Source organism: Lepidothrix coronata, unplaced genomic scaffold, assembly GCF_001604755.1.
Source record: "Lepidothrix coronata isolate B3197 unplaced genomic scaffold, Lepidothrix_coronata-1.0 Scaffold204, whole genome shotgun sequence".
Classification (NCBI taxonomy): domain Eukaryota; kingdom Metazoa; phylum Chordata; class Aves; order Passeriformes; family Pipridae; genus Lepidothrix; species Lepidothrix coronata.
The window spans coordinates 129,333-140,635 of NW_016690384.1; the positions used below are offsets into that span (position 1 = coordinate 129,333).

Sequence of the window (11,303 nt, forward strand, 5' to 3'; positions counted from 1 at the left end):
CCCGTCCCATCCCAGCCCATCCCTGTCCCTGTCCCTGTCCCTGTCCCTGTCCCTGTCCCATTCCATCCCCGTCCCTGTCCCATCCCACCCCATTCCCGCCGCGTGGCGCAGGGCGGTCCCGGTCTCTCTGCGGCGCCTGCGCAGTGCGCGGTCGGGGGGGCGCGGCGCGGCGCATGCGCGGAGTGGCGGCAGCGATGTCGGGGTTCAGCGTGGAAGAGCGCGCCGCGCCCCACAGCGCCGAGTACCGGCTCTTCTTCAGTGAGTGCCGCCGGACACGGCGCCACAGCCCCCGGCGGGCCGCGGGGAAGCCTGCCGGGCATGCTTCTCCCTCACCCGCGTCGCTCCCCTGCGCGCCCGCGTCGCTCCCCTGCGCGCCCGCGTGGGTCCTGCCCGCGTGTCCTTCAGCATCTCACTCGCCCCCCCCCGTTTCTCCCTTTGCCTTGCAGAGGATGCCGCCGGGCGATACATCTCCCCCTTCCACGATATCCCCATCTACGCGGACGCCGGGAAGGTAAGAGGGGATCCTGAAACACCAGGGGGATCTGGAGGTCCTGGAACATCCAGGGAGTCCTGAAACACCCAAGGGATCGGTGGGTCATGAAATACCCAGGGATCGGGGGTCCTGAAAAACTCAGAGTTTGGGGGATCCTGAAAAACCCAGGAGATCAGGGGGTCCTGAAACACTCAAGAGATCAGGGGGTCCTGGAACATCCAGGGGGTCCTGAAACACCCGGGGAACTGGGGGTCTGAAGTATCCGGGGGTCCTGAAACACCCAGGGAACTGGGGGTCCTGAAATACCTGGGGATCAGTGGATCCCAAAACATCCAGGGGGTCCTGAAACACCCAGGGATCAGGGGTGGAACACCCGGGGGAGGCTCCCAGCTCCCCACACTGCAGGAGCACCTGAGGGAGGCATCACCTGACTGTGCAGGGAGTGGGTTTCTTGCTGTCCTGGCCTCGGGTGGAGTGACCCAGGAGAAGAGAATGGGTGATCTCATTCTCATTTTTGCATCTGAGATGTGAGTGGTTGGCTTGAGCTTACCCATAAAGGGGTTTTGGGTTAAAAAAAGCGGTTTTCTGTTCAGCTGTAATATCTACATCCACTCCTATGGGTGCTGCATATTTCAGGCTTGGGGTTTGACTGCAGTGCAGCCACTTTATGCCTGCAGTGCAATCCAACACTGAACAGAGGGTAAGGATGTTGAATTCCTGCTTTAGCATCTCCTAGGACCTTGTGCCTCTCAGAACCTGCCCCATGCGGTGCTGCAGGGCTTTCACATCCTTTCAGCAGCCAGCTGTGAGTCAAATTAGGCTGTTCTGAACCAAAAAAGCCCCAGCTCCAGGAAGCCAAAATGGTTGTGATTCATTTTTCACTGACTGGATATTCACTGGCACCTTGAGCTCTCTGACTGTGTTCTGTGCTGTTGTAGCTCATCTCTTCCTCTAATATGTACTAAAAAGCTGTGCAGCTTGAGAAATGCAGTGGATGAGCTAATGTTCATTAGACAGAGATGTAATTCGGAGGTGTAGAGTGGTTCTGGGAAAGGAAAAGAATATTCTGAGTTGAGAGATGAACGTCTAAAAAAAGCAGCGGATTGAGCTACTGAGGTGGAGGTGATGGCGCTACCTGGGGTGCTCCAGGAAGCCTGAGGTGGCTTTTGCCTGCTCAGAAGGGAAATGATGGATTGTAGTCATCAAGGACAGAGGTGAAGCAGTTCCTATGGCCGAGTGGGGAAGCAGTTTTCAGTGCAGGTGTCTGAAAAGTAACCCCAGACAAGGCAAATCCGGATAATCCTGCTTTGCAGATGCTTGCAGACCAGGGGAGGAAGGAGCAGGGGAGTGAGCACAGGGGTGGGGAGAATTTCCATGGACTGGTAATGCTTAACAGGGGAAACCAAGCTACTAGTGTTTACCTGAGGCACACAGGGCTGCTGCCAGCACCTCCGTGCCAAGTCATTCAGAGAAAAGAGTCCCAGGCACTGAAGGTCTCAGTCCCCAAAGTTACACAATGGTGCTGATCACACCAGGCCTCCCTCTGTGGCTCGAGTGCCTCTGCACTGAGGTTTAACTCATTACTGAGCAGGTGGGTTGCCAGCTCTGTTACAGAGCCCAGCTCGGAGCAAAAGGTTGTCTCACTCTGTCTGGGCTCCTTGATCTTTATCCTTAGACTCCTAAGACACTGAGAGGATTGCAGGGTGTTTTTTTCCGGTCTGGGGCTGGATTGTGTTGGTCTTATCTGTACCTGAATGCCTTGGAACGACCTTGGGCTGCTCACTGAGTGTCTTAGGCCAAGGCAGATCTGACAGTGGGGGAACTCCAAGCCTTACAGAGATCCTGCTCCAAGTCACCTTTCCCTGCCTGCAGAGCTGTGAGCACCCTGCCCAGCCTGATCCCAGTGCCTCATTCCTCTCCTCCAGTTAGGAATAAAAATAGGGTGTACCTTTTTACATGCAAAACGCAAATGAGCAGTGACCCCTGCAATTAAGAGGGGTAATAAACCTCTGCTAGGGCAGGGTGTGAGCAAAGTCAGTGATGTAGCAGTGCTTGTTGCACAGTATCAGTCTAATAATGGTGCAATACACGTTCGAGGGACTTTGCTGTGCTAATACAGCTTAAGGTGGGGATTAGAAACCTTGTCCAGGCTAGGGAGCAAGGTTTGACTTTTTATTGAAAAGCCATAATCTCTTCAAGCAGCAGATGTTGAGGTTCAAGTGTGGAAAAGCTTTTCTGGATGAGGAGACTGACACTGAGCTCTCAAGAGGCCTCAGCCCAACGGGATCAACAGGAGATGTTTTCAAGCATCACCTGTAAACTAAATACTGCAAGATGTGGTTCTGCATTTCTCCTCCCCCACCTTTATCCTCACACCATGCCACTAACGAGGTCTTCTTTTATAGGAGTGTCAGCTTGGAGAGAGGGCATCCTTCCCTACATCATGACAGATATTTGGGAGCGATGTCCTCAGTCATTCAGGGCAGAACATAGATACCCACATTATTAAGTTGGTGGCTTGTTCCTGTTAGTCTTATCTTTTCTAGATGGCCAGAGCAGCCCTTGCTGGAACATTAAGCACTTTGTATTTAATAAATATGCCCCAAACCTCATTTTGTTACGTCCAGGATAGTTTGTATGCAGCTGTCTTCAGTTCATTTAACCTGCTGTTCTGTGTCCTAGGAATGTGATGGGGATGTTTGTAGGTGGCAACTGATGGAGAATGTGGGGGTAACCTGCAGAATGTGTGGGTAACCTCAATCTGGCCTTTGCTGGGGTCTTTTCTGGGATTCAGCTTTAAGTGATGACATGTGACTGACTGGGCTATGGGAGTTTCATCAGCTGCATCAAAAAAAAAAAAACCCACAGAAAAAAATCTTAGGGTTTCATGGGAGCTGGCTGGCATGTGTTTCCTAGTTTAAAGTGTGGTCTTCCTTCCCACTCATTGATGTTTTGCTTTCTTCAGAATGTGTTCAACATGGTTGTGGAAGTACCTCGATGGACAAATGCTAAAATGGAGGTAACTATATTACAGTTCCTAGCAAAGGGGCTTGAGCTGACTAAGTCTTAATCTTTGGCTCTGCTGATTCTCTTCTTCTCAATCCCACCTCCAGAATCAGAGTGGTTTCTAACTTCTCCTGTCAGTACTTGTTCAATGCTAGAGGTCTGGCATGGAAGCTGAGATTGCAGAAGTTTGCCTGGGTATTCTTCTGTGGCTTCTGATTAAAGCAGCATTTTATGGCTCTTAACCCCATGTGATTCTGATGCTTGGGAGTCTGCTGAAAACTATATCCCAGGAGATGGCAATGCAACAGGAAAACAGAGCTGTCCAGTATCTGCTGTTGGCTTCAGGGTCAGCTCCTGGTCTCTTGGCTTGTCAGTTCCATTAAAAAAAAAAATCACTTGTTTTTTCCATAGAGAGCAAAGCAGAGGGATTTATGTAACTTTTCTTTCAGATTGCAACAAAGGAACCCTTAAACCCAATTAAGCAAGATGTGAAGAAAGGAAAACTGCGCTACGTAGCCAACGTGTTTCCCCACAAGGGCTACATCTGGAATTACGGTGCTATCCCACAGGTACTGTGATCCGTCCCAGTGGCTCATCCATTCTGGTGGGGAGGGGGGAGGATGCCTGTTATTGCCACTGTATTAATGAGCGAAAAGCTCAGCAAAGAGTCTGACCTGGAACGTGGCATTTGCAGCTGGATATCTAATCCTGCTAATTGAGAAAACCTGTCAGGAAAACAGGGGTCTTTCTAAGCAGAAATCCCAACAATTAGGCTTCTAGCTGATGTTATAAACAAGCTGTCAGAGGATGAGCAGCTGCTGATAGTGAGGTACCTGCTGTGCTGCTCCTCTCCTTGGCTGGACAGTAGCTGGCAGGTCCTTGGATGAAGGAAGCTGTCACCGTGCATCTGGCAATGCAGGGCCTTCAGTTCCTGCCTGGTGAAGCACAGAGAGCTAAAGTTTTATCCTAGTGGTACAGGATTTAGGCTGAATCTTTAAGGAAGATTCTTCTTGCCAACACCCACCACTGCACAGATGTGCTTTCTCAGAAGCCAACTGGCAAGGCAGGACCAACAGATAGGGGCATCTGGACACATGCTCTTAACTGGCTGGGGACTGCTAGATAAAGGGGGACTTGGAGGAAGGCTGTTTGCCCCTGATGTTCTCCAAGGCTGGGGTTTCCTTCAGAGAAATAAACTGTCAGTGTGAGATCCCAGGGAAACACTCTGAATGTGGTAATTCTAGTCTTGATAGCAGTGCATGCTGAGCGTTGTCCCTACGTGACTTAACACAGGCTCTCAAACTCGAGTTGTTTTCTGCTCAGATGGATTCTGGAGCCCATTTCTTTGTGCAGAGTTGCATCTTTTGAAGCCTTTACTCTGTCATGTGTTAGTGGATCAAAGTTGTTTATGCATCAGGAGCTTAACACTTCCTTGTAGAGGAGTGTGGTAGCGATTGTGAACGGTCCTTCAGCACCACCCAGGTGTCACTACACCTTCCTGAACACTCTGGATCCATCACGAGGTCTTCACTATACTAGTCCTGTCTTGGTATGCAGAGATTTGGGAATGATATTCCTTCTTTTTATATCTCAACCACCTTAGAGGTAGATGCCCCTTATGATGCCAGTGGGCATGGAGTTCTTTTGCTCCTGATCAGAAGCTGTTGTTTTTGGAGTCAAATGCCTTCTGCAGTCCTGTCTTTCAGTTTACACTCACCACTGTGGGTGAGATGGGACACTGGGTAGCACAGGGTGTGGGGCTCTGCATTCTTATCATTTTAATTGTTTAATTAAAAGGAAACAATACACCCTGTCTGTCTTCCATCTCTGCTGGACTGCTATCTGGAGCTCAGGAAACTTCTGTTAAGAAATGAATAGGGAGAGGAACAGGCAGGCAGCCAAATCAATGAGTGTTCTTTATAGATGTGAACTTCACCTTTAGGCAGCTGTGGAACAGAGGAGGAAGTCTGGAAAGTTGTTGAAAAAAGCTTTGTTGAAAGGTTTGTTGGTAGGAGGGAGCAGCTAACCCTTGGCAAGATAAGACCTTTTAACTGGGATTCAAACTTAGCAGGCACAAGTGAAAAAGTAGCCCAAGCACCAGTCCTGAAAGCGAGTGTGAAGTGGGCCATCATCTGTATCTTCCAGGCACTGCATGCCTGAAACAAACCTGCTTTTTTTTTTGGAGTTCTTGTTTGCAGGTGTGGTTGACTTTGGTGTTGGGTGTTGGTTTTTTTCAGACTTGGGAAGACCCAGGTCACAAGGATGAAAATACTGGCTGCTGTGGAGATAACGATCCAATCGATGTGTGCGAAATTGGAAGCAAGGTAATGCATTCTAGAGGGTAACTGTCTTCTGAAACCTGTAATTAATGTCTCTAAAGTCAATTAGCCAGAGACATTATTTATTTCCTACCTCCTCCACCTTAAGGATGTGGTGTTTCCCTCCACTGCCTCTGAAGATTGTTGTTGAGATGAGCCAAGGCTTATGAGCTGCTGATAAGCGAGACCTAATTTCGTGGTACCTGACTGCTTGCTGAGCTCTTGTACAGTCTCTTGTCGTGCATTCCTTGGATGCATCAGCAAGGACACCAAGGTCTTTGTCCTTGCAGGTCTGCTCCCGGGGAGAAGTCATCAGAGTGAAGGTGCTGGGCACACTGGCACTGATTGATGAGGGAGAGACAGACTGGAAGATAATTGCTATCAACGTGGAAGACCCAGAAGCAGACAGCTATAATGGTGAGTTACAGGAGGGAGGAGCAGGATTAATGCTTCCCTTTCTCCCAAGAGAGCCTGCAGGAGACTTCCAAGCCAGGACACAAGCTTGCTCCTTCTGTGCCACGGTATTAATCAGGTGTGAAGCTGGAAGGACAGCAGAACACAATGTTTTCAGGCCTACAGCAAAACATTTGACTGCTGTTTGTCACACCTTGTCAGTCCCCTGCACAGCGTGGCATTTTGAAGCAGAGTGTGGCTGTCCAGCCTGTCCTCAGTGTCTCTAATCACAGCTAAATGTGTCCAGGCTCCTGGGGGCAATCAGGACTGTGAGGATGAAACACTGACTTCCCTGTGCAGACACTCACTGTGTCTTAAGGGCAATCTGTCTGAAATGTTGCTAAGGCTGCTTGAGGAGAGGCTGAAAGTGGGACAGCTCAGAGCAACTGGATAGAGCTGAGTAAATGCTGTTACTGCTTCTGGCTAACAAACCTCTTCTCCCCGCCTAGATATCAATGATGTCAGAAGGATGAAGCCTGGATACTTAGAAGCTACCGTGGACTGGTTCAGAAGATACAAAGTACCTGATGGAAAGCCAGAAAACCAGTTTGCTTTTAATGAGGAATTTAAAGACAAGGTAGGATCAGCTGTCTTTGTGCCAAGGCTGTCCACACTGAGCTGGGGGTGTGTGGGGACACGAGTGAGCAGTGGGTGAGAGAATGGATTTTTACAGAGCTGCTGATAGCTGACTTCAGTCATCCTGCTGTTTTTCCAGTCTACCACTCTTGCTTGTTTCCAGCTTGCAAGAATACTTGGAGAAAAAGCATGTGGTTATTGCCCTGGTGCTGTTGGATATTATGAGTTTTTCTTCTAGATGTCATTCATGTGGAATCACCTCAGGGCTGGGAGCCTCCGTGTCAGAACCAGGGTGGAAAATACTGGGTTTATTTGCTCCTGCTCTGGAGCAAAGGCAGCTTGACATCAATCACCCTTTGCTTCCCTTGCTCATTGGCTTTGTTCCACTGCAACCTGGTGCAAGTTAAACTTAACTCAGGAGTTAAAACACTTCTTCCTTCAGGCGTGAAGTGTTCCCTCACACCCTTTGAGTGAGGCTCTGCCTTGGCAGCAGTGTTCCCTGGGTTGGATCAGATCATCTGCTGCTCCTGAGTGGGTGAAATCCTGCTTCTGTGCCCTGCCTTCTGCCTGTCCTGGTGTGCCTTGAGGGGGTTAGTGAGGTAACTCAACTCCCAGAGCTCCAGACAGACTTGGTGCAGAGGAGGGGAATTCCTCCAAAGCACTGTCTGGAAAGGAAAATAGAAGTCACAAAGGACTTGTCCCTTTCGGCTGTAGCACAGCACTAGGTTGGTTGGGCTGGGACATCTCACTGCCCCTCAGGATGGGTGAAACCAGAATCAAGGCAACTGGAAAATCGGGATAAAGAACCTCCCACATGTTCTGCAGTGTTTTATTTGGCTCTGTAGGGTATCAAACCAGGATATTTATTGCTGGTGTTCACACTAACAAAGAACTGTGTGTGCTTCTCTAGCTGACAGGTTAATGCTTGAGCATATACTGCTCATTCTTAAGGAAAGAAGCTGATATGCTTGGAAACAAATTCATTTTTAAATAATTGCAGAGCTTGATTAGCTGTGTGTCTCTTCCTGTTGGCCTGAATTATTTGCCTGGAGTGGAGGAGAGCTCCTGGATAGGCCTGGATCAGCAACTGCTGGAGACTGACCGAGTGGGAGGAGCAGCGGGGTGGAGGTGCTTTTATGATGGAGCAGCACTGGCCCGAGACTGGAATATCTGTGTTCAGTTTCTCTTGGCCTCCAGCTTGCTCAGTGACCTTGGTGTATCCTCCCATCTCAAAAGCAAAACAATTCTCCTTGTAAAATCCCGGTTGTTTCAGCTGTTGTGCACTGGGAGGTTGCTGCTCTTCCTGAACAGCCCAGTGACAGAGGAGGTTTCTTTCAGCCTCTTCCACGGTTAGAACTATCTACAATCAGCCTATAAATACTGTTCCATGTGACTGACAGTCTGGAGGAAATGGTCTAGTGCTGCCACGTAATGTGGTGTTTGTTCTCATCTCCACCCTTAGGATTTTGCTGTGAATGTCATCAAGAGCACTCATGAACACTGGAAAGCTTTAATAGCAAAGAAAACTGACGGGGGGGAGATCAACTGGTAGGTTCATGCTCACAGTACTGTGCACCTTCCTTTTCCCTGGACAAATAACCCTGGAACTCCCTTTCCTGAGTGGTGCCATGCCCTCTGTTAGCTGCTGGCTGTCTCCCCAGGGCTTCCCCCTCAGCTTGGCAGCTTTAACAATAATCCTTAATATTCCATTATTCAGTACTCCCGGGGGAGGGACCGGGCTTGCATATTCTCACAAGGGTCCCTCTCTCTTCTAGCACAAACCTGACGGTGTCTGACAGCCCCTTCTGCTGTGGCCAAGACTGTGCAAAAGCTACTGTGGATGCAGTAAGTACAAATTTGAGCGCCCAAACATCAGGAAAAGTGATATAATTTGTATAAACTGCCCTCTCTGTGTGAATGGCACATTGCATGCTCAGAATTTTTTAGGTGACCTAACACAGCACCTGTGTCTGATCAAACAGGATGGATGGTGGAGCAAGCCAGGCGTTCCTCCAGAGGCTTCTCCTTGCCCTTAGTCATCTGGAAGATGGAATCCCAAACGGAGTTTGTGTGAAGGACTAAACTTCTGAACCAAAGCTTGGCTGTCAGCTTTTCAGAGAGTGGTTAAATATTTGGCCTTCCAAGAGCTTCACAGAACGGGTCCCTCTTTGAGAAAAGAGAGTGTGATTCCCTAAAGCCTTGCAGCCAGGGACTTTGCATCCTTTGGAATGAAAAGCTTGGTGTTCCCTGTGTAGTACTCCTGTCCAGCTTCGGGAATTAATCACATCTCTCTAGGCTTGTAAAGTGCTGTTGGCAACCCGAAAGGGGTTAGAGGAATGGGACAGGAAAATCAAAGTGCAAATCTTGCCTCAGTGTATGGAAACATTACTGGAAACCTGAGGCTCTCTGTAGCCTCAGAGAGACTTTTAAAACCATCACCTTTGGTTTTAAAGTGCTGGTATCCTCTGGTGGCATCCTGATTAATTTGTGTGGTTTTGGAAGCACAGCCCCTGTGGAGGGAGTGTCACCACCCAGGGATCCTTCTCTGGTTTTGGTTGTTAAAAGCTCTTCAGAGGAGTTTTCCCAGTGCTTTGTGCTTCTATTCCTCCATCACATTGTAGGTTTATAAAAAAAGCAGCTGCTCGCAGCTGTGTAGATGTTGGAGTGGTACCAGCTCGTGGTGGGAAGCAGATGGCACTGCAGCCTGTGCTTGGAGCAGAGCACCTCTGGCATGTGGGGCATCTCTGGAATGGGGAGGCTGTGGGGATGGCAGGATGCTGCTCAGTTATTCCCTCACAGCTGATCAGCACTGGCTGCCACAGGATCTTAAATGGTGCTCAGGGAAGATTTGTGCAGCCCTACGTGGTGTAATGACAGCCTTGGTCAGCAGCTACTCTCTGATAACACCTTTCTTGTTTCAGGCACCACCATGTAAAGCTGCCAACCCGATCCCACCCGAAGGTGAGTCTCAAAACCCAACTTTACATCCCAGTGGAGAATGGGGGCTTCCTCAGAGGAATTATCAATAGCAAAATGAGGGTCTCAAGTGAAATCTGGACGTTGCTGTAGCCAGGGCAAGGCCCAAGGGCCAAGTTAAGGAGGGTGTTGAGAGCCCACTGCTGCATGGCAGGAAGAGGAGCTAGGCTGTCACTTCCAATCCATTCCTGGGGAATAAACCTGTGGGAAAATGGATGTCTTGGGAGTCCCAGGTAATATGGCTCTGCCTCCCTGGGTCAGCTGAGCCAGTGGGGCTTGCTGTCCTTGCCTGAACTGAGTAATGGATGCTCTTAATGGCAGCCTGAATCAGGGTGACTCCTTGGGGAAGACAAATCCATGTAAACAGGGCTGTGCAGGAACCTGTTTGCTGTGCTGTGGAGCTGTTGGCAGGAGCAGGAGGAGGCCCCTGAGCTGGGGGTGACACACACACAGTGCCATGTGACTCCTTAATAACCGGGTGGCTCACAGAGGACTAACCCCCTCCTTTTTTTTCCGCCCCACACAGTTGACAAATGGTTCTACTACGAGAAAAACTAAGTCCCAAGGATGGTGGCGAGACAGCCGTGTCCTTCCCGCTGGGGAATCGCCACATGCAGGAGTAGCCCAGAAAAAATAGCTTCAGTGTCAACAAGGAGACCTTGCCTGTAACTTTGCTGATTAGAATTACATACCTAGCAGTGATGTGCCGGCTGCGCTGGGGTCCAGTGGAGGCCAGAAGACATAATTTATAAAATCAAAACACCCTACTTGCGCGTGGTCGTGTGCTGTGCTCTGAATCGTGACGGGAGGTAGTTCACCTGGTACGTGTATGGATGCTAGAAATAAAAACTACTGAATCCGACTGCTGTGGCGTTCCCTCTCCTTCCCCTCCCTGGGGCCAAGGGGTCACAAAACCATTTGGGTTGGAAGAGAACTCGAGCCCAACCTTTGACTGCTCATCAACTAGACCGGAGCACTGAGTGCCACGTCCGGTTGTTCCCGTGGACACCTCCAGGGACGGTGACTCCGCCACCTCCCCAGGCAGCCCCTCCCAGTGTTTAAAATCGCTCTTTCTGTGAAAAAAATTCTTCCCGGTGTCTGACCTAAAACCTCAAGACCACGTCCTCTCGTCCTGACACCTCTGGGGGTTGTGACTGGGTGGGGAGAGTGTTTATGAGGTATCGCAGTAGCGCGTCCCTCGAAGAGGGTGGGGAGGTCTCGAACCCTCATTCCCCGGATCTCGGGCGGGTCTCGAACCCGCGGCCCCGGTGCCGCCGCAGCCCCTGCGCGCGGAGCCAGCGGGGCCGGAAGCGGGCGGGTCGGCGCTGACGCGTTTCCGTCGGGCGCTGGCGGCGGCCGCGGACGGGGCTGGGTGGCGGCGGGGGCCCGGGGGCAGCCGGGGGTGAGCGGCGGCGGGGAGCGGCGAAGGGGCGGTGGGGGCCGGCCGAGCGCGGCGAGAGGGCCCGGCGGGGCGGTGGGGG

At 50.6% G+C, this 11,303-nt stretch overlaps 2 protein-coding genes across 2 annotated transcripts in view; both read left to right on the forward strand.

Annotated features, from left to right (window-relative positions):
* The first annotated feature begins 157 nt into the window (after nt 1-157).
* Nucleotides 158-10,684, forward strand: PPA1 (pyrophosphatase (inorganic) 1). Its single transcript, XM_017832721.1, has 11 exons — nt 158-258; nt 447-511; nt 3,459-3,512; nt 3,949-4,068; nt 5,737-5,823; nt 6,108-6,234; nt 6,720-6,847; nt 8,309-8,394; nt 8,622-8,691; nt 9,768-9,807; nt 10,349-10,684. Exons 1-11 carry the CDS (start codon nt 174-176, stop codon nt 10,378-10,380), a joined length of 894 nt encoding a protein of 297 aa, XP_017688210.1. The 5' UTR covers nt 158-173; the 3' UTR covers nt 10,381-10,684.
* Nucleotides 10,685-11,200: 516 nt separating this feature from the next.
* The window catches only part of SAR1A (secretion associated Ras related GTPase 1A), a 5,039-nt gene continuing 4,936 nt past the window's right edge, over nt 11,201-11,303 (forward strand). Inside the window, exon 1 of the mRNA XM_017832704.1 lies at nt 11,201-11,224. The gene's annotated coding sequence lies outside the window, so the exon portion shown is untranslated. The remainder of the gene's footprint in view (nt 11,225-11,303) is intronic.